Source organism: Alligator mississippiensis, chromosome 9, assembly GCF_030867095.1.
Source record: "Alligator mississippiensis isolate rAllMis1 chromosome 9, rAllMis1, whole genome shotgun sequence".
NCBI classification, from domain to species: Eukaryota; Metazoa; Chordata; order Crocodylia; family Alligatoridae; genus Alligator; species Alligator mississippiensis.
In genome coordinates, this window is record NC_081832.1 from 4198543 (window position 1) to 4220594 (window position 22052).

Consider the following 22052-nt stretch of genomic DNA (forward strand, 5'->3'; position numbering starts at 1 on the left):
CCCTAACTTTCTATGAGAGACCCTGGGGCAGGGAAGGAGTGCTAGAAAGGGCTTTCTGCATCATTTGGGAAGAAGGCTTATGTGGGAGACAACTGGCAGAGCTTCGTGCCTGCAGAGGAGGGCTGTGAGAGCGAACCTCTCCGGACAAGGACCCTGTAGGGTCGCAATTACTTTGGCTCTTTGTTAATAAAGGAAAGCCCTGAGCCAAAGAGCTGGAGCTGTTCTTGCTTGGACCATGATTTTGCCTTCCCTGCCTGGTGGGCTCGTCCAGTCCCTCTCAAGGGGGGAGCAGCGATTTGGGTGGGTTGCAGTCAGTCTTGCCGAAAGAGGAGCTTAGCCACGGGAGTGCGCGTCCCGCTGAGACATGGTGACGCTGAAGGCGCTACGGGGGTGCCGCAACGACCTGATCCGAATGGACAGGAGATAATCTATGTCTAGTCCATAGGGGAGCAGCCCAAAAAAGAAGTGCCTGTTGGAAAAAGCTGGTTAGTGTTTTTTTCCCACTAAACTGCTGCTCCTCTCAGAGGCTGGGAGAGAGGGGAGCTGGCGGCCACCAAACGTCCCTTAGTGCCCGCACCAGGCACCTTTCCATAAGTTCATTCTCCGATAGCCGCCAATCTAATTATTCCTCGCACCCTGCAAAACGCAGATGGTCTTGTATAAGTTTCAGGCTGTTAACAGAGTTTTCCCAATTGTCTTCCCTTTGATATTGGGGTCGCTTCAGCATTGTTGCCACACAACAGCTCTGCGCTCTCCTTCCTCTGCTGCAAAACACATCCCATCTGTTGCTAGGATTATGTCAGGAGCTTGGCAGCTGTCTTCTTACTTAAGTGTTCACACCTCCCAAGATGTGTTTCCCAGTACACACTTGGAGGAGAGAGCCCCACAAAGTACTAGTAAGTGCTAGTGATGAGCTGGATGCTAGCTTGGGGAGGGTATAGAGTAGGGTAGTTTGTTCCTGGAGACTTTGGGACTAGGAATTAATGGCATACCTAAGCTTCAATTCAGGAAAATGAAAGTCTATAACATATAGCCCATCCAAAGTCCATTTGAGGTACGGTTGATTCTGTCTCGGGATGGGGGAACGGACTAGGTGACCTCTCAGAGTCTCTTCCAGCCCTATCACATTTCTGTTAAAATCTGTCCTTATTCAGATGATATCTGAATGAGGGTCAAACGCAATCCTCTATCAAGTCCCGTTTGCTGTTTGGGGGGGTTCATGATGACAGATGAAGTATGACTAAGTTGGGCATAAAGCTGAGTCTTCCCACAGGGATCAAGCTCAGATCAGCGGTCTGTTCAGGGCAGCATCTCAGCTCTCTAGCGGATAAGTCCAGATGCTTTACAAAATGTTCGGAGTTTATGCCTAGGCTGCGGCAGCATTTGGATTCTGGACCAGGCACTTTCCATGAGTCTACGCTACAAAATAAATCCTTCTGCCCCCTGTTCCCGTGTGCTACAAGAGCCAAAAGGTTTCACTGATTCTACATCAAAGTGACATGTGAGGTCTGCTGGGGTCCCAGTGGCACCAGACACTTAGCACTTCCCTACTAAGTAGGGATAGCTGCTGCTGTCCTTGCTTCCCCTGCTCTCCAGAGGATGCCAAGTTTGTCTTTCATCACTTGAAGGGAAAGGTAACAATACCCTTTAAGCTAGAAGCCCCACAGCAGTGACCACGGTGTTGCAGCTGGTGTTCCTAATTAGCCTGGTATCACTTTCTCGAGTGAAAGGGAAGCGCAGCTATTATTAGAAATGCACCATCTTGATTCCTTGCAAATTCCTCTACCATTCATGCTGCGTTTCACCATGTGGCATCCAAAATTGCTTAGTTTAGCTCTCATTGAAGCTGCAATGCTGAAAGAAGCCAAGTGAAAAGTAGCTCCGGTGGCAGAGATGATGTGGAATTCATGGGGGAACGTTTCTCCAGCAGCTATTGATCACCGCGGAGGTCGGCTCATCACAGTAACTTGACCCAAGAGGCTGGTATCGACTGAGGTCAATGGAAATCCACACGTGCAATAAATCTGAATAATGAGGGAAATGTGAGCGTTGGAGATGGGGAGGGAAATTATTAGACGCATTAATAGTTTGTGGCAGAGAGGAAATTGTTCCTTTATGAAGTTCGAAAATGTTTTTCATCTCCACTCCTGTTGTAATTCCTGGATCCAAATCTTGGCAAGCAGACGTGTTCAGACACGTGATTCAGTGACTGGACTCTTGTTCCTACATAGTTATTCTTCTCCTACGGTTTCAGTCAGTTTGCCCAGTGCGCAAGCCGACATTTCTGTCTATGCTAAGCAATTGAACTTTGGGGGCAATTATAGTCAGTAATTTAGCTCCGTGAGCCAGACTTGGAAGCAGCTTCGCTGCTGACAGAGAAGTTGTATCTTGTTCATCATAAAGGACCAGCATTTGCCACCTTTCAATTTGAGGGGAAAGCAACAAGAAAAGAACGAGCCAAAATGATGTCTCTGTGACAGAGTATAAGAGGGGTTTCTCCTCCTCGATTAACGGCTGTAGCCATTCTGGAAACAAAACGGCCACAGCCTCTGAATGGAGACAGAGCCTTTCAGCAGCGTTAAGGTGGTGGAAACAGAAAAGTTTCATAATGTGATGGCAATATAAATCTTCATTAGAGCGAGTTAGAAATTTTCCATTAAAAAACCCCTTTTATTGCAAAATTGAAACATTCCATTTATAAAAGATACAATTTGACATCAGACAAATTGAAGGGGAGGTAAAGAGACCATGAAAGTGGCAGTAGCCTTCTGGATGGACAGCTGGGAAGCAGAAAAATACTGTTTGGGCACTCTTGAAATGACTACATCCATACATAGATTCATAGACGTTAGGGTCAGAAGGGACCTCAGTAGGTCGTCGAGTCGGACCCCCTGCCCTGGGCAGGAAAGAGCGCTGGGGTCAGATGACCCCAGCCAGGTGCACGCCCAGCCTCCTCTTAAAGACCCCCAAGGTAGGGGAGAGCACCACCTCTCTTGCAAGCCCATTCCAGATTTCAGCAACCCATCCCATAAAGAAGTTCTTCCCGATGTCCAACCTAAATCTGCTCTCCGTCAGTTTGTGGCCATTGTTCCTAGTTACTCCAAGGGTGCCCTGGTAAACAGAGCATCTCCTATACCTTGCTGTCACCCCGATGAATTTGTAGGTGCCTACAAGATCACCCCTCAGCCTTCTCTTGCAAAGGCTGAAGAGATCCAGGGCTCTCAATCTTTCCTCATAGGGCTTTGCCTGCAGGCCCCTGACCATACGAGTGGTCTCCTCTGGACCCTCTCGAGGATGTCCACATCCCTCTTGAAGTACGGTGCCCAAAATTGGATGCAGTACTGCAACTGCGGCCTGACCAGTGCTGCATCGAGGGGAAGCATCACCTCCTTGGACCTGTTTGTCATGCACCTGCTAATGCACGATAAAGTGCTTTATTGATCGCTTTGTCACATTGACAACTCATGTTCATCTTGGAGTCAACACTGACTCCAAGATCCTTTTCGGCTGCATGGTGCTAAGAAGGTCCTCCCCTCACCTGTAAGTGTGTTGGTGATTCCTTCTCCCCAGGTGCAGCACCTTGCACTTGTCCTTCTTGAACAGCATCCTATTCTCTTCCACCCACTTTTCCAACATGTCTAGATCTGCTTGGATTCGTTCCCTGCCCTACATCCATCCATCCATCCATCCATCCATCCATCCATCCATCCATCCAGTTTCATTCCAATTCAATGCAAAAAAAAAAAATCAAATATGCAAAGTTTTTTGTAAGAATGATTCCACTTCCATCCAATTCTAACCACAGTAGTAAAGATCATGAATTTACAGTACTTTTCCCAGAAAATATTCCTGAGACTTGTGGCTGATCATAATTTCTAGGTCAAGTTCTTAATGTCAGGAAGGTTTTAAAAGACTTCAGTCAAGTATGTATGTATGAGTTCTCTGTTAAGAGAGTGTGCTGGAACCCTTTTATTCCTCCTAAGGCATGGCTGCAGTAATCATTTGTGCAATCGATAATAAATATTTCTTCATTCATAGGATAAATGGAATAGAGTCGCAAAAAAATCCCTGAGTTGTCTTGCTCTGAAGTTTATGCTTAGTCCAAGACCATAACACGTTTGGATATACTGTATTAGCGTGGATGTATGGCACCTGTCAAGTTAGAGTTCTCTGTCTCCATCATGGTATTTACAAGGTCATCCCACGTTTTTTCTGTGCTCTCTCCTTGCTGCAGGCACTTTGAGACAGATGTTCTTGCATCCCAAGCCTAGTCTGGAGCCTATAAATTGTCTGTCTCTTGTGACAACTGCTTGCAACTGCTCCCAAACGTCACCACGTTACGCTGGGACAGGCTGCCAGCATGCTGAAGTGCTGCGTCAGAAGAGCTGGTCCCATTAGACAGGCCTTACTGAAGCTCATGCTGATTTATATCCTAATTATAAAGTGCTTTTTAACATTTTGATCCCTGTTCCTTACTGAGGGTGGTACGTTTGGAGGCTCTTATCACGGGTTGCCTTAGAAGTCAGAGTTTAAGTTTCACATTGAAAGCACAGGATGGATATGGGGGGTGCTCCCTGCAGAAGGGTGTTTGTACCCGAAAGCTTGCAAAGAGCGATTGTTCCAACTGGTCTAATAAAAGAGAGCACATTTACCCAAAGAACCTTGTCTGGCAGTATAGAGATGCACCTTTATAGACTAACTAACTCGGATACATATAGAGAGCACAAGCTTTTGTGCACCAAAGTTCACGTCATCAGATTACACTGCCTGATGGGAGCTGAGCGTCCCTAAATAGCATGTCATTTCCTTGCTAATGATGACTTTTTCAATCATTCCTGCCCCTCAGGACAGCGAGCTTTTGACCTTTAATATCTCCCGGCACCAATCCTGGTGGAGTGAAAATGGCCCTGGCTGTGTAAGGAAGGAGGCTCCCATGCCTGGCATAAAGGGGCTGGACAGTCATTCCTACATCTCCGTCATCGGCTGTGCTCTGGAGTACCGCTACATTGAGGTTGTGCACAGCTCCTTCCAGATCCTGGTCGCGGTGAGTACTTCTGGTCGCCGCAGGTCGTATGGGGATGTTCTCCGGTTTGGTCACAAAAGCCGAGCTTCAGGGTCTGCTCTGCTGATTGTCATTCATGATATCCTCTCTCTCCTTCGAAATTATCTACAAAGAAAATTATTAAAAATGGACTTTGATACTTGGAACCTAACACTTTTAAAATGACCCCCCACATGCAACCCTACCATAGCAAATTAGGGTTCAGTTAGGGAGAAGAAGAAAGTGATTTTTATTTTCATTTGATTGTTGTTGCATGATATTATGTGCCTGCGTGTTGGTATCAAGGGTTGGAGGGGGGCAGATCTTTGTTTCCAAAGGAAGATAATATCCAGAGACCATCAGCGTTTCGATGTAGGAAACATCATGTTTTATTCCTGTAGACATCAATGTTTTGTGCTAAAAGTGTCTCTCAAATATGGTTCCTATAGGCTTTTTCAAACACACTGCAGTAATTTAATGTCTTTAATTCTCTCTGTTAATTAACTGGTTCTCATTTGCCTGTGAAATTAACTGAAACAAAAGGTCCGTTGTCATCTTTCCTTCTACTGATGCCCGTGCAGTTTGTAGCTACGTTACAGCTAGCGGCCCACATCTTTTTAATCTGCTTGGCTTTGTTAATTCATGGTTAGTGGCTTTAAATATAGAGCGGTTACACTGCAGCTAGGAACTTTGCATTGACCCATGCGGGTGCTTCAGATAGCTGGCTTGATTTTGCCTGACATCGTCCTATATGTAGGAGACAGGAGAGGGGAGATTTGGAAACGGTGGTGTGCTGGAGCAGCATAGATGAGCCAACAGTTCTGCCTAAAGGTCTGTTTTGGTAACTTGTGGATTGTGCGCTGGCTGGTTTTCTGGCTTTTGAGCTGATGGACTCTGACTTTTGGGAACTCTTCTCGGATTTGGGAACTCGGTGCCTGACTCCAGAGCCTGCTCTCAGCTTTGTGACTTGGACTCCACCTCTGAAATTCCTCTTTGGATTTGGTAACTAGGACTCTAGCTCCTGCCCCACTGTGTGGTTGGGTCCCCCAATTCCCCTAGCCCTGCCCTGGTAGCCTACTCGCTAGGCCAGACGACCCACAGCCCAGTCCTTACACTGGCCCTGTTATGTTGAGGATAAAGTTTGTGTCTTATGGGATTCCTCCAATGTAGAGGTGCAATGCCAAGACAGATAGCTACACCAAATTATAGCAGTCGGGGTTCCCAGCACCTTTCCCATTAGTTGGGTATTCAGGCACATACTAACTGGTGGATGCACATGCTGCTTTGCAGATATGTAAGGGAGGCAGTGCTGGGAAGGGGTATTCTCAGTTGGCCAGATACAGAAAAAGGAAGGGGATTGTGGCTGGGGGAATGGATGAGGTTTTGGCGTTGATAAGTGGCTTCCCCATCCACTCCTTCAGAGGCAGACCAGAGGGGATTCCTGTCTCATGGGGACCCTCAAGCACCCATATAATCCTTGCGGTGCAATGTGAATGAAGCTACTTTCTCTCGGCAGTATGGCAGAAAGCAAGTTTTTCCATGACTTGACTCAAGCTCTGGCCAAGAATAAGTAGCTACCCCTCTCCCTATTTTAGTCTCTGGGGATTGAAGTCTTTGATCCATGCCACTACTTTTCTTTATTCTCTTTATTTCAATTTTAAGACTGATTTTATTACAGGCTGCTGTCCCCACCCCGAATGCTTTGCAGGTCCTCTGTGCTGTAGACCGGCAGTAATTTTTTTTGTATTATTGATCCTGTCGCCCTCAGAGCTGAAGACTGGGGAGATAGAGCAAGGATCTGACCTAGTTCCCTTCGTGTCTGTCAAGCATCTGAGACTCAGATGCTCAGGAAGAAGGGCAGAGGGGGATATAAAATGCCTCCTCTCCTGCTTGTGTAGGCTTTGTTTTCAAAAGTATCTGTTTCCGATCCAGCGAGATGAAATTCATATTCACCAACGGTGGAGACATGACTGAACGTTGGGTCCCCAGGAGATAATTATCCCTCAAAAGCACCGAGGCACAGCGGCAGGCCATGTGCTCCCCCGGGGAAGGTTGAGTCATCCTTGACCACATCCCCCTCCCCAAAGTTGACCTTATTTATGCAGGGGGAGGGCGGCACGTGTTTCAGTGAGTTGTCACAACAGCTGTGGAGCTACCCTGATCCCTGTCCACAGTTTAAAAGTGTACATTTTGCTGCATTTGCCCTCAGCATAAAAACCATCGCTGGCTTAGGGTCCACCCAGGATGAGTACACACCAGGGGCATGTTCCTATATGGCTCTGCTAGTGTACCCCAACCCTGACTCCTGCTGATGACAAAACCCTTGCTCTTCTAGGGTCTCTGTTTGAAAACGATACCCAAAGGTGTGCTTCTGCGTCATTCTGCACCCTCCTAATTACATGACTTTCATGGAACTGCTCCCAATGTAATCTGGAGTGAGCTGAACATCAAGTCCCCAAATGACCGATGATGATGCATCCCATGACTTCTTTCTTCATCTGTAGATCAGGTTCTTTGGGTGAATCTGATCTCTTTTATTAGACTAACTTCAATAGTTGGAAAACAATTTTTAAGCAAGCTTTTGGGATTTTCCAACTATTAAAGTTGGTCTAATAAAAGAGATCAGATTCACCCAAAGAAACTTGTCTGCCTATGTCCATAGACCGATGCAGCTACAACCTGCACCCTTCTTCATCTCTATTCATATCAGTGAGAGCTTCATTTAAAAATCCCTCAAACACCTTTTCTAATTTAATTCAGCAGGATTTGAACACAGGTTTCTTAAAGGTGAAATATATATATGTCAACAGGATGGGTGCTAGACTATGGGACAGAAAAACAGCAGAAACATCTCTCCCACTCCACTGGACTACCTTAGATCAAAGGACTCGGGGCGTAAGGCTTGCTGGAATCAGACCTCGTCAACAGAAACTGGATACGGACATATGTAAACTAGTTCTTCTACTGCCACTGCGTCACCTGTCCTTGCCAAGCCCGTTAGGAAATCCAGCAGAAAGACTTGCTTTGTTTTTCACTTTAGCAAAGATCTGTCTCACAACTCCCCCGCTTGCCTGGCAGTGTTTTAAGGTTCATTTTTTTCTGTTTTTGTTCCAAATACCTGACCTTCTTTTGGTCTGCCCATATGGTAGCTCCGGGTGCATAGAGGCATGTGCTTTTTCCAAGAGTCTGCAAAGTGGTGCAGGGGTTGGAAATGGCTCCCCAACAGGGAGGGAGCCTTCAAGCTGCCTGTCTGCTCTTTTTGCTTGACGTGACAGCTGGGAAGTTCCCAGGAAGATGACAATGCAAACTTTGACAGCAGATGTTACAGTGAAAAGTGAGGCAAGAGACGCTTTGCTGTCCGCATGAGATGCATTTTCATTGATCGTAATTGTGTCCTGAGAGCAAGATGGTCAAGAAATCAAAGGTTATGATATCTGAGTGTGGTCCCTATCTTACAAGGTAGCCAAAGCTTTCCGGTACTTCAGGAATGGCAAGGAGGTTCATTCATTAAGAAGGGGGCAAGCATGTCTCGTTGACTCTCATGTTAGAAATGAAACCTCCTACCTCGTGGGGCAAAAAGACAAGACGCCGTGACTTCTGTGAGCAGTTGCTTTTGTCTCAAGCCAGCACAAGAGGAGTTTCAATGAAGTTATGAGTTGTTTGTGTCCACGGGGCAGATTGTAAAGATGGATATAGAAAAAGGCTGACTTTTTAAAAAGTGATTATAATGATTTTGGGGTATCAATATAAGGGCATGGACCCACAGCAAAGTGCCCATGCATTAAGCAAGAGTGAGGATTTACAGCATAGTAACTGCTCGTGTGCATGCGGCCACCCCAGTGTAAATGTAAGCTAACCCATGGTAGCTTTTTCAGAAAGTACTCGTGGGAACAGCGGAGCATGAAGCCAACTTCAGGTCACTTTTGAATTACAACTGCTAGTAAAAAGTACATCCAGCAGTAAGAAGGGTTGATCCTTAAATAATATCCGTTTATTTATACGGTTCCCTCTACGCTAGTGTGACAGCATACCTGCATTTTTTTTATTGTAAGGTATTATGCAGTCCCTTCCAAGAGGATAGATCTGGTACCAGGAGGAGGCTGCAGACTCCATCAATTATAAAGTGACAGATTTATAAAAGCCCAAAATGCATTTGGTTCATATTCGGTGGTGTGAAACGTGTATTTAAATCACTCGTCGTAGTGCACCATTCGATTCATTCTGCACAATAACTGTCTGCGAAGATCGCTCTTGTCCTTTCGATAGATTTCCCATGGGTTCGGTTGAAAAATTAAACCTTGTTGCAGCTGATTGGCTTTGGCTTTGGCTTGTTACGCTGATACGTATTGAACTAGGTCTGTAGCTGCTGATGGTTTATAGGAAAGCTGTTATCTATAGCCCTAAGACATCAAATTGCCCAAGCAGAAGGGCTTTAGTGACAACGGAATAGGGTCACGCTGCCAGGGGACGAAAGTCCTATTTTGTTTGGGTTTTTTATTTTTCCAGTTAAGAGTCGTTATTGAATGTGAGAGTTAATAGGATGAGTTTTCTGTCACTGCGGTCTCTAGGATTTTTTTTTTATTTTTTGAGTGGGGGTTGCCTAGATTTTTCCACCTCGATGGGCGGGTTTCTACTGTCGCTTCCCTCTTCTCTTCCAGCCATTTGCTTGTGATGATGGACTTCTGCAATGATTGAGGCCGGTGCTTGGGACAACCCGGGTTGAGTATTTCTTCTGTTCTTCAGCCTGTTGTTTCCCAGGCTGTTTGACTGGCTGATTGCATGCACCTGGCCATGACCTGTGCTCCAAAGAAAGTACTTAATCAGATACATGTGCTGCCTGGAAGAGGTTGGCACTGTAGCTGGGGACACAGCAGCAGAGGCAAAAGCCCAAGAACATTCTTGGAGGAATTAGTGTTGTTTTACATCACTCACTTAATTTTTCCTCCTCTGGCTAACTTGCAAAGGTCTAAAAACAATCAGTATCTCACTGAGCCAGGAGGGCTGAAAAACCCTTTCCTGCATAAACTGGGAAAGACGAGGGCTGGTGGGAGGGGGCTGGCGCATGAGGTTAACATTATTAGGCTTTTACCTCCTAAGGCTTTGAGTTGAAATTTCAAGTTAGATCCCTGCTGCTCTGAGTTTTGTCATTTCTCTTTAGTGACACTCACAAAGTGGACATCACACAGAGTCCTAAAATCAAGCCTGTGGTGGGGGGCTGGAAGCGATTTGTGGCATAGCCGGGGGCTGTGAAAATGGAAGGATGTGTCCGCAGAGGCCCAAGTGAAGCAAAAAAGCAAAAATGTTTAAAATAAGTGCAAAAAACCCCCAAAAGTTTAATGCAAGTGCAGCCATCAAGGGCTCTGAGCAGGTTCTTTTCCATTTTGCAAGCTCCCTGGTCTGCGGACGGCAGCTCCTGGCTTCTCACGAGACAAGAAGTTAGGGTTGACATTTGGGGATTGAAATGAAACCCGTTGACACCCCCAGATTGAAACATTTATTGAAGTGACTCGAACTATTTTGTTTCAGATTGGTTTGATATTAAACTGCCCTTCCTTGCCTGGACTATCATTCCCTTGCACTCACAGCCATGAGACTGGAGGGAAACCTGCTTTGCATCGTGCAGCTACAGGGAGCTGGGCCCAAGGGAGAGAATAGATTCACTTCTACTGATGTAAACTGGGGGTTTTTCGAGTTAAGTTACAGCTGTGTAAAATTGGTAAGAGGGGAACATTTGCAGTCCGTAACTGCATCCTCTCCAGAACGAACACACAATGTCCCGAAACTCAATTGCATTATTTGTTTAGCAACAGATGTGGCACTAAATTGTAGCATGAATAATAAACTCCACAGTTAAACTCACGTGGAGTCCAATCTAAACCTGTTCAAGTCCAGAGTCTCCCAGACATAATTTAAATCACCATTGATTTTTTTTATTAGTTTTCATATTTCTTCCTCCTAGCGCCCTGATTCTGATCTTCATGTTTCTCCGTACACATCAACCTTGAAATATTTTCTCATGGAGGCAAAAGCGGTGATAGATCGTGCTACAAAAAGGGCTCATAGATCAAAAGCCTGCAAATTTTCTTTCTGCCTCTCCTCCTACCCTGGTGAGGCAAAAATTAAATTTCAACAAATCAGGCTTGTAGCCAGAGGTCATTTGCTTTAGCACTTTTAGGTGTTTAACGGTGAGTGAATGGTTTTTCATTCAGCATTAGGGAAACTTGCCAACCCTGCCCCTCATCCTTTTGTCCCGGTGCCTGTTCACTGCCGGTTCTTCATTCTCCTTGAATTTCTCTAGCTTCAAATATGTGGACAGTCTTCAAGACCAGTGCTGCCCTATACAATATGTTCTCAAAAAAGTGCACACATGCACTATTGTTCCTATCAAGTGGTCCTGCTTTCTTTTCTTCCTTCATCCCTATGCTCTAGTGATTTCTAATCTACTACTTCACTTGGTTTTTATACAGAAGAGTGTATTCTGAGAGGCAAGGAGCAGCATCTGATGGAAGAAGATAATTTTGCTATCAAATGCTCGTGGCTGTCTGCTACCCAAAGTATTGTGATGCTCGGTTGCGAATCTCTTCCCCACCAAATGCTGTTGTGGTTGTAGGATTTACGATCGAATAGGCTGAAGTGGGATCTAAATGGTGGGTTAGCCTGAAGCTAGCTTGCAGCACAGGGGAGAAATTCAGTCATAATATTTGATATATTTTATTAGACCAACAGAGTCATTGCAAAAAAGTTGTTGTGCAAGCTAAACAAGGAGACGTCCTTGGAGTCGCAGAACAGCAGAGACTCCCTATTCCTGAAGAAGGGTGATTGCACCCAAAACTTGCAAAGAACTTTTTTTTCCAACTATTTAGTTGGTCTAATAAAAGATATCACATCTACCCAAAGAACCTGGTCTGCCTATGTCCTTAGACCAACATGGCCACAACCAAAAACCCAGCATTCATCATATTTGACCTTTTTGCTGGGTCTTTCATGGTGTGAGCGAGTCTCTTCTAGCAGTGGCTAGTTTTCTGAGACAGAGACCTACCTCCCATCAGATTTGTTTCACATACAACTGTAATCACTCATCCAGTGGAACCGTGCATCTTTGAGACTTTATTCAGATTTCTTCATCTTTGAAGTCTGGAGCCCCAGAGTCCCATTGCCATTTCTAGGTATTTTAAGAGAACAGGAATCCCAGGCCTTCTAGATAACAGCAATATTGTTCAAAGCAGGATTGCCAGTTCTTTCAACAGATTCGTAATCCTTTTGCTTAATGTGGAAGGGGGAAAATAATTCTGAAATGCTCTGGGAGAAAACACCCCCATCAGGCATGAATCCATTTAAGAAGCTTTGTACCTTAAGAGTTAACTGAGCCATGCTCAATTAGTCTCTTCCAGTGAAGCAGATTTGGCAATGGGAGTTTTAGTGCATCTCTGCTGGCTTTGTTTCATTCATAATTCATACATGAGGCAAGATGTAGTGAAGATCCCAGCAGTTCACTTCATCCCTTAGGTGAAAGGTTTAATTATAGCTTCGTTCAGGAGCACAGAAATGCAGTTCACATTTATATGGTGTCCCTTTTCCTGTCATTTCTGAAGTCTCTCTCTTCCAGCTGAGCTGGGAGGCTAATGTAACCTCTTTTGAATAAAACAGAAACATGCCACTGAATAAACAGTAATTTATTATTGATGAAACCCATGTCACAAAGAAATGGGTTATAAGGTCAAACAGAGTAAATTTTAAATGCTAAGCAGGTTGTGTTGGGATAAGCCAAGGGGAAACCAGAAACAGAAAGACAACAAACCTCCATTGAGTTGGGGCTAGGAGGTCGGAGAGAGCGAATTTTCTCCACCGGCTGGTTTGCCTTATGAAAGGTCACTTTTAGCCATAAAAGGCATCTAAAATAAATATATGGAGGTAAGGGTATTTATGATTTTGGAGGAGGCATTAATTTATTTTTGCAAAAGAAACTCCATAGGCAGCCGTCGCGCTGGCTTGATACTGCTTAATTGCACATTTGGAGGAGGCTTAAGGGGTTGACCCTCATGTCACTGCTGACAATAAGCATTTATTTGTATTCTAGCCTAATGGAGGCAAAATGATTCATTGTCTTTGTGAAGACTGGCCAGGACCTCTCTGACACAGGTGACAGAGTTGTCAAGCTTAAGTGACGCTTGCTTCTGTATGACACGAAGGACACACGTCTTTCAAATCAAGCCTTAGGGCTGCCACTCGGTATGACTTTTTAATTCCACGCTCCCAATTGAATGTGACCATGATTGTAATGTGTGAGGGCCCAAGAAGTGCTGCCTGGCTTTCCTTGGAGTGGGAACATTCATTACCTACTCTTGGACATTTTAGTGGAAGCCAAATGAATTGATCTTGTGTCCTTGATTACGTTAAAGCATTAAGGGGTGGACTTTCAAAGCCCCGAAAGGTCACATTACTTAAAGTGTGCGTGTGTAATTGTATTCCTAATTCGCACATGATGTTACGGTGAATACGCGCACAGCACTTTTGTGCCTGAAAGCAGGCAGATATCTCGCTTGTTTTATTTGCAAAGGTCATTTTTGCACCCACAGTGATGGGAAAGGCCCATACGGCTTAGATCTGCAGTCCTGGACTCTTGGCAAAATACAAAGCAGGTCCTAAATAATAATCCCCCACATCTCTCTCTTATCTGAAGATCTCAAAGTCAGGCAACACAGCACTCTGGTGACGAGTGACGTGTTTATTATGTGCATTTTACATATTTATAAACTGACACATGAGTGACTTCTCCAAGGTTACACATATTGAGTCATGATGTAGCTAGAAACAGAAGCCAAGTGCCCTGGCTTTCAGCTATAACCAAGGGTCTAAGCACATCTCTAATGCACTGAAAAATACACGTTTCTGATTTCTTAGGCACAGGAAATTATAAATGTTTGCAATGCAGATGCTTATCTCTGTCACCCTGAAATTTAAATATCTGCCCAAAGTCTTGTAGTATTCAGGTTTGTTAAGTGGCACAGATCAGGGAAACAATGGGCTTTGGTGCAAGTCAGAAAATGGTGGGATGCTTTTTCATCCTGACACCTGGGACTGATGTCTTGAGATCAGAAATGCTGGATTGAAGAGAGGGAGGGCATGTGAAAGGAGTAGACATAGCGAAAGATGAAAACACGATGTTTTCTGCAATTCCAAGGATTACAGCCATTGCCTTGGTAGTTCTTGGTGTAAGTACATTTACGCACAGCGTTTATATTTGATTTAATGAAGGTAATTTTGATTTCATTACCAAAGTTTGCTAGGCTTTAGAAGTCTAGGTCATCTCTGGATGATTTGCTGATGTTCGGCCTGAGCAGAGGAAAATGGTCCTTTTGCACCTTGAGCAGAGCAGCAAAGAAGGACTTTTATCTCAGCACACCTGAGCGCATAGTTGAAGGGGTAGACCAGCGGTTTCTGGCGCTCTGAATGCAGTTGGCCCAAAGCATGGCACAAAATATTGAAGAGTCTCCAATCCAGCGGGAGAGTCCTGTATGGAGAAAATACCATTTAGAGTGAAGCATCTCTAATAGCTATCAGGTTTGCCTTATCTAATAGCAATGTGCATAGCCTAACTTGATAAAAGGTGAGGATTTGCTGCCTTTGCTCAGCACCATGGGCAGTTCTAGCTTAATTTCCAACCTCCCCCAGTCCCCCACCCTGCATCATCAACAGCGCGCGCTATAACGACCACCCATATTCACAGAAACTGAGGGGTGAGGGTTACTGTGTTAACATTGCACAAATAAAGCAAAGCAATAAGGAGGGTAAAGCCTTTCATTCTTCTTCTCTCATTTACCTTTAAAGATCCGCTGTACTTGAATAGGTAACTAAAAGTTCATTAGACCATTAGTTTTTCAGGTCGTATTTTTGTGCGCCTGCTTGTCTTATTGCCTCAATTCAAGTGTTGTGGGGTTGAGGGAGGTTTGGGAGGTAGCCTTGTCTTGGAAACTATGCAGCCAGAATTGAGTGAGTGGAGAGGTGTCTCCCCATCATTGCAGCATTGTAAAGCCAAGGAGTCAGAAAGAAAACGGGGGGTCCTGTTGCTGTTGCTCTCAGTTTTTAATAGGAAATTGAAAGGAAGTGTGAGGTTTAGCAGTGTTATAGAGATATTCAGTTTCCTCCAACGGAGGTGTTTCTTGTCTTGGAAAATCTCAGTGCACAAGAGTGTTTTATAATTTCTCAATAGAAATCTCATTACCCTCCCTTTTGTTTTCTGGTGTGATGTATTTTTCTGTCATATTAAAAATGAATGGACTCGGCTCTCTGCGCCTTTTCATGCATCATTCTGCCTTGGTTTGAAATGAGTCATTGTCTGTTACATGCTAACTCTTGTTAAAGAGGATTGAGTTCGCTGTGGAAAACCATTAAGGCTCACAATAACTTTAATGAGACAGTTAGTGTCAGCTGAGATCTTGCTAAGAGGAGCATGCTGGAAAGATGTAATACTAGGGGTGGAAGAGAGATTTGATTACGAGAAAGAGAGCAAAGTCAAATAAAAGCCTGCCGGACAAAACACCCATCTCTTTTGGTGCCACATCCTTCCTTCCTTCCTTCCTTCCTTCCTTCCTTCCTTCCTTCCTTCCTTCCTTCCTTCCTTCCTCATGCTGAGCAGTACCACGCTAAGTCTCAGCAAGGACACAAAGATCTGGCTCGAAGATATCACAGTTGCTGTATACTGTCCCCAAACTGTAGAGCCAGTATGACATTTTAAATTGTTCCTAAATCCCTACTGCTAGATTCCTGCTGCAGGCACAGCCCGGGCAGTGGGTCACGTGTAGGGATCTACTTAATTCGCGGTTTTGCAGATTTCACGGAGACTGCAAAATCCGGCGTTGTCTGCAAAACCGACCAAATGAAACGTAATAAGAAGTTAAGAGGGAGCCAGCGGTCCTCGCTGCTGGGAGGGGAAGGCGCTGGCTGGCGGGTGGCACAAAAGGCCACCCTGATCAAGGGAGCAGCTGCCCCCTTGTCCCTCCTCCGCCACCAATCAGCACCGAGGGGAGGGACGGCCACAAAATGCCCACGAAATTGGTTCAGTGCGGCATGAGCAAGCCATGAAAAACCCTTTGTCTCGCCGTGCTTTACGTAGGTCCCTAGTCATATGTAAACTGCAGCAAGTGGATCCCTACTACAGGGCCTTCATCGAGTCCTTGTGCACAACCTAAGTTATTAAAGTTTAAAAATGCACAAGGACTCGATGAAGACCCTGTATAGGGACGCCCCAGTGAGGCCTCGTGTTCCTGCTTGTTCCCGGGAGAGAGCAAATTGACGGCTGACTTATGTTTCCCTGTAAGATATGCCCTGCTACTGCTACCATGCAGGCTGAACTATGCAGGCCGATGATGAGCAGAGGGGATGGAGGCCTACCTTTTCCTATTGCCCACCCAACCTGTACAGGGAAGCAATATGCAAACAGCCCATGTTACTCCCAGACCCAAAGTCTGGGTTATCCATGCAGGGCTTTAAGGCAGGGCTCTTATTCCCTTGCATAGACTTGGAATAGGAGCCTGCACCTAGTCCTGCATACTCTGTAGCATTTCTTTCCAATCACTTCTCCATTTCTAAGCCTCACATATCAGAGATTTCAGCGTCGCTAAAGTCTTCTCCCATCCATTTGACTGCCCTTGCAGACGGGGTTGCATGGCAGTGGTACCGAGTAGGATGCTGCACCAGCGCGCCTCTGGCATTCCAGTCCTGTCCCTCTGAAAGAAATGTTTCCAGGACTTATGAGAAAGAAAACCTTCCACTTGTGACCTCAATAAGTGCTGCCTGCCTGCAGACAAATATCTTGAAACAACAGCTTTAGGAGGGGTGTGAACATAAGGACCCTGCTACTCGGATTATTGCAGGGGGGAGGCATTTGTGGGTTGGAACAAGCATTTAGAGAAGGTCCCCAACCGTGCTGATTATTGTGTAGCAAATCTTACCTTGTTTCCCAATTCCACCATTTCCACTGAGTTTGAAGTCAACGTGCAGCTGTTAACTCGTATGAAGCAGGTTTTGTCCTGCTTACAACAACGATGCTGAATGATTTCTTCTCTCTGTTTTCCAGCTGGTGGGCTTTGTCTATGCCTGTTATGTTGTCAGCGTTTTCACAGAAGAAGAGGACAGCTGTAAGTATTTGTCATCAAATTCTTTGGCAGTGGTTTTATAAAATATTTCCTTTCTCTCGGATTTGGCTGCATGAGGTTTGGGCTTTCAGCGTCAGCCTTCAGCTAGTAAATGAGAGAGAGAGGAAGTCCGGAAAAAGGGACGGAGCAGTTTCTTATCAACCTTTGTTCCTTCTTGCCTCGCAAGTGGCATCATTGCCACAACTGCCCAGCGAAGACCTCAAGATCCTTTCCTCTTTCTAAATGTCCCATAGCGGTCAGGTGCTTTCAGCCCAACAACTTGATTTTGTCTCCTGGGTATGCCTGTCTTAGAAAGAGAAACAAAGCGTTTGCTTATGGCCTCACATGTGTGTTGAACAGGAGAAACCAGTGAAGTTTCACCAGTATAAATTGGAGGAAGTAAGTGGAGAATCGGGTCTCGTGTGTTCAAATGAGCAGCAAGGCCATGGCCTGAATTCCTTTTGCTAGGTGTGAGCAGACGGCGGTACTGAGAGCAAGACTATTTGCAGATAACTGAACTGACCATCAACGTGTAAGACCGAGGTGGTGCGATTACAAACTCTGTGTGCTTGATGTGGAGTTTTCTTAGGTGCCTTGGGTTTGTTATGGAGCTAAAGAAAAAGAGAGCCAGAGAAAAGCTAATTGGATGATAAGGGTCCTGGATTTAACTGGAGAGATATAAGCTAAACTTGCATTTATTTCTGCTTGGTATCAAGTGCACCAAGACGGTGTCTGCTAATTATGAATGGCCTTGTAGCATATCCTCGTTGAAGCGGGTTGCAGTGGGTTGCATCCGAGTTAGGTCCTCGGCGGGCTTTAGTGAGCATAGGTTTATTCAGGTCCATGAGTTTGAGCCAGCTGACTGCAGTTAAGGATCTGGCCACATACCACTTCCTTAAGGCACCTCATCCATCACATCAGTGGGAGTAGGTTTGTCCTTGGAAAAAAAATGGATGGCAAAGATGTTTGCTGAAAAATATTGAGCTTCACTTGAACATATGAAGTGAGGAAAGTTTGATTTCAAATAGGTTAGAAAAGACATTATTGGTCTGACTTAATCTGCCTATTTCTCTGTTGCTTCTTGTGTCTCTGTATTGACCAAAGTTGGCTTTATTGATCACTTTTCTCAGACCGTAGCTACTGCACAAGCTGCAAAGCCCTATAGTAGAAGTAATCAAAAAATGTTTTGCTCCATCACCTTTATCCCTCTCTCACCAGCATCATCATTATGAGTTACCTAAAAGGCTTTAAAGGTCTGTTCCTTTAAATATTGTAAACAAAAAATAAGTCATCAGAGTCTGTTCACACCCAATGCTCTTTTTTTCAGGAGAAGCCCTTACAAGTGGAATGAATTATCTAAAAATACACAGCTCTATCTCAGAGTTTCTTTTACTACTGCCAGTGTCTTACCCCTCCCAGCTTCCCAGACTCGGAGCTGAAATGCCAGCTTGAATAATTAACAGTGACAAACCATCAATATTTCACATTCACGGTGGTAGATCCTTCCAGTGACCTGAACAAATTTGAACCGAGTTTTAATTTTCTCTTCCATTTGTGGTTTCTTTTAAATGTTCCTTTGATATGTGGCATGAAGTAATTACAAGTGCTGGAGCACGTTAATCAGGAAGCTTCTGCTAACGTGATTTTCATGAGAAAAAACATAACAGGATCTACTAATGCTGAACTGTGGGCAAGAATATTTTAGATGTGCTAATGCATCATAATATATGGATGAGCTATAGCTAAGATTTTCCTATGTGACTGGGCTACTGGATGCTCAAACTGAGATAGCCCTGATTGTTCGGGGGCCAGAACTAATCATTTTTTGAAAACCATGCCCTTTTCTGGCCATTGAGTCAGCCAAAAAACTGAGGCCAACAACAGTCACTAATCAATTTTGAAAATTTTAGCCATTTTTTTTTCTTTTTGGAGTTATTAGGCAAAAAAAAAGCACCTAGGTCCTACTTTCAAAAGTGATTTGACCAAGTAGACGGCCAAGTCTCGTTGAAACTCAATGGAGTTCAAGCTCCTAAATCACCTAGATACTGTTGTGAATGCTATCCCTGATCTACAGTTATTCTGCAATTGCTTCATCAATAGCACATTGGGTGCATCTACACATCGCCGTACGGTGATGTTGCTACTGCTCCGTGTTTGAGTACTCCCAAAAAGCGCAAAGTCCTTTTGAAAGTACTCAAACACCGCCTGTACTGCGCTGTACAGGTGGCGCACACGAAGCAGCGAAAAGCATGCCACTATGGCAATATAGCTAGCAATCACGTGTAGACTTACATGATTGCTACATCACCGTAGCGCGCCGTACAAAGATGTAGAGCATCGCTATGTCGCCGTAGGGCAATGTGTAGATGCGCCCACTGTTTATCAAACTAGTGCTGGGCAGGGGCGGGGGTGTGCTGAGGTCTTGGAGTCTAAAGCTTATATATATGTATATATAGATAGATCTATATCTATCTATCTATCCATCTATATATATAGAGAGAGAGAGATAGAAAATATGTAATAATATATATATATATATATATATATATATATATATACACACACACATATGTATGTATGTATGTATCTAGCTAACTAGCTATATACAGAGAGAGAGAGATAGAAAATGTGTAATAATACATATATATACACACATATGTATGTATGTATGTAATATTTCTGTTTTATTAATATATGATTTGTAAAATATAGAACTAAATAACAGCCCCACCTTCTGGAAAGAAAAAGAGTGGACATCTGTATAGGCAGTGGGGACTCAGCTGTTAAATACAGCATATGGAAGGGACATAAGTATATATAATACAGACTGGGGTTCAGAAATCTTCCCCGGTGGGCAAAATATTCTGTAATTTCCTCCAGTGTCTAGTTCTGGCCAGACACTGGAGGAAATTACAGAATATTTCCTAGGTGTAGGAAACACAGTATAGGGGGTAGGATGCTGGACTGGGTGGACCACACATCTCAGCCAGTATGGCAGTCTTAATGAGAATCTTCCTGAATCTGAATTACAATATATACTCCAAGCTGAAGTTTTGAAAGGAGCCTAAACACATTAAATGCTCACATCTCATTGAGAAGCTCCTGTTGGAGCCCTAGGAAATCACAGCCTTTGTCTTTAACTTTACTATTGAAGCCACATACAAAACAGTACGAATCAGACCGGATCTGCTCTAGGTGTGGTAGACCATCATGCCATATCAGCAAAGCACTTGCAAGGTGAATGCTGTTTATATGAGCAACTCCACAGTTTGGCCAGGACTCCCTAGTCCCCGCCATGCGCAATAAGCTGCCTAATGCCAGGAGCTTTCTGCCAGCTTTGCTAGGTTGCTCGCAGCTCACATCATGGCACGCCCTGGGCTGAGCTACCTATTTTGACCGTGTTTGTAGTGTAGATTGGCCTCATTTTAGGAGAAATCTGATTGTCAGAAGGTTTTGTGCTGGATGATGGCCTTGTTCAGAAACGTGTTCACCAGATGCAAAACAACTACAACAGCACAGCTGTTTCTGGTTGGGCCACACTATTTATAAAGTGTGAGCAGAACAGCCTGACAATCAGCAGCACAAAAACTCCCTTGTCCTAGTCTGGGCATTGGAGAAAGCAATCTTAATATTTTTACAGGTTTATTCAACTCAAATTAAAGAGATCTGAAAAATGATCAGGGTCAGGGGAAAGAGCAGGTTTCTAATATACCAAGAGCAGGTATCACTGTCTCCCCTAAAAGACCCTCCACTTACCGGCATAACCTGTGCAACCCACAGTTTCCTGCTAGCCCTGCACATTTTGGAGAGGCAGAGGTATTCTTCACCCGCTCACACCAGCTGCAATGTGACACAGACCCCTGGTGACATGAAAATGGAGCGGGGTTGGCCTCTTGTTTCGCTTGACCTTTGTGTTTTTTTAACTCCAGTCTTGAAAATTCACACACCAAAGAGTTTCCATTCCCAGGAGGTCTCGGTAGATAGGTCTGGACAGGCAAAGACCTCTCATTTGTCTTGAGTCATGAATAAAGGCAAAGCAGAGGGTTGCTAGCAGTCACCTTTCTATCTCCACACCATTTTCTGTTACATTATGCCACCTACCCGTTTTCCTTTCCTCATCCCTGCCATGTATTTGGGTTTTTTTTTGTTTTGGTTTTGTTTTTTAATTCATTTATTATTTGGGTTTTGATTTTTCTTTCAGTTGATTTCATTGGTGGATTTGATCCATTTCCTCTCTACCATGTCAATGAAAAACCCACCAACCTTTTGTTCAAGCAGACCTACCTGTAAGTATTGGCTCACGAGACAGCACGTGCTGCTTGGCTTCAGGGCTCAAGGGTGCTACTGTTTCTCTCTAACAGGTTGGTTTTCGGTGCGCACACCTGTCAGGGTATGTATGGATGGGGGCAATTCATAGGTTGTGAGGCTGGAAGGGACCTCGGAAGATCGTCGGGTCCAGCCCCACATCGCCAGGAGGGATGAAGATGCTGAGGTTGCTGATGGGGGCCAGGCTGTGCTGCCATCCTGCTTCACAATTCAGATTAAATGCTACCGTGTCTGATTAGAGCTTTGGCCCTTCAGTGAAGACCCAAGGCAGGGCAGCTATATGCATATTGTGGGAAGGAGGGGAGAATCTGCCTGTCCCTCAGCACAGAGGCAGGAGCCCCTTGCTTTGCTATCAAAGCTACATCTCAGCTTTTTGCCTGAGTTACAACACAACCGAGTTTTAGCCCCTCTCAACCCATCCTCTGGCTGCTCCTCTGCTCACCAGCCCTCCCTGATGGCACAAAACCAGCCCAAACCCTTGCTCCATGAACTGCTGAGGCTGCTGGGTCTTCCTCTATCTTTCCTGGTTTGCACCCGCACGGCGCAAAGTT

The 22052-nt window shown here is 44.8% G+C and overlaps 1 protein-coding gene across 2 annotated transcripts in view; it reads left to right on the forward strand.

Annotated features, from left to right (window-relative positions):
• The window catches only part of NKAIN4 (sodium/potassium transporting ATPase interacting 4), a 73182-nt gene that overhangs the window by 45728 nt on the left and 5402 nt on the right, over window positions 1-22052 (forward strand). The window contains exons 4-6 of one of the 2 annotated variants that reach the window (XM_019484443.2): window positions 4847-5044; window positions 17118-17178; window positions 21377-21461. In XM_019484443.2, the coding sequence (XP_019339988.1) occupies window positions 4847-5044; window positions 17118-17178; window positions 21377-21461 (344 nt within the window). The remainder of the gene's footprint in view (window positions 1-4846; window positions 5045-17117; window positions 17179-21376; window positions 21462-22052) is intronic. The other variant, XM_019484445.2, reaches the window with a different exon arrangement.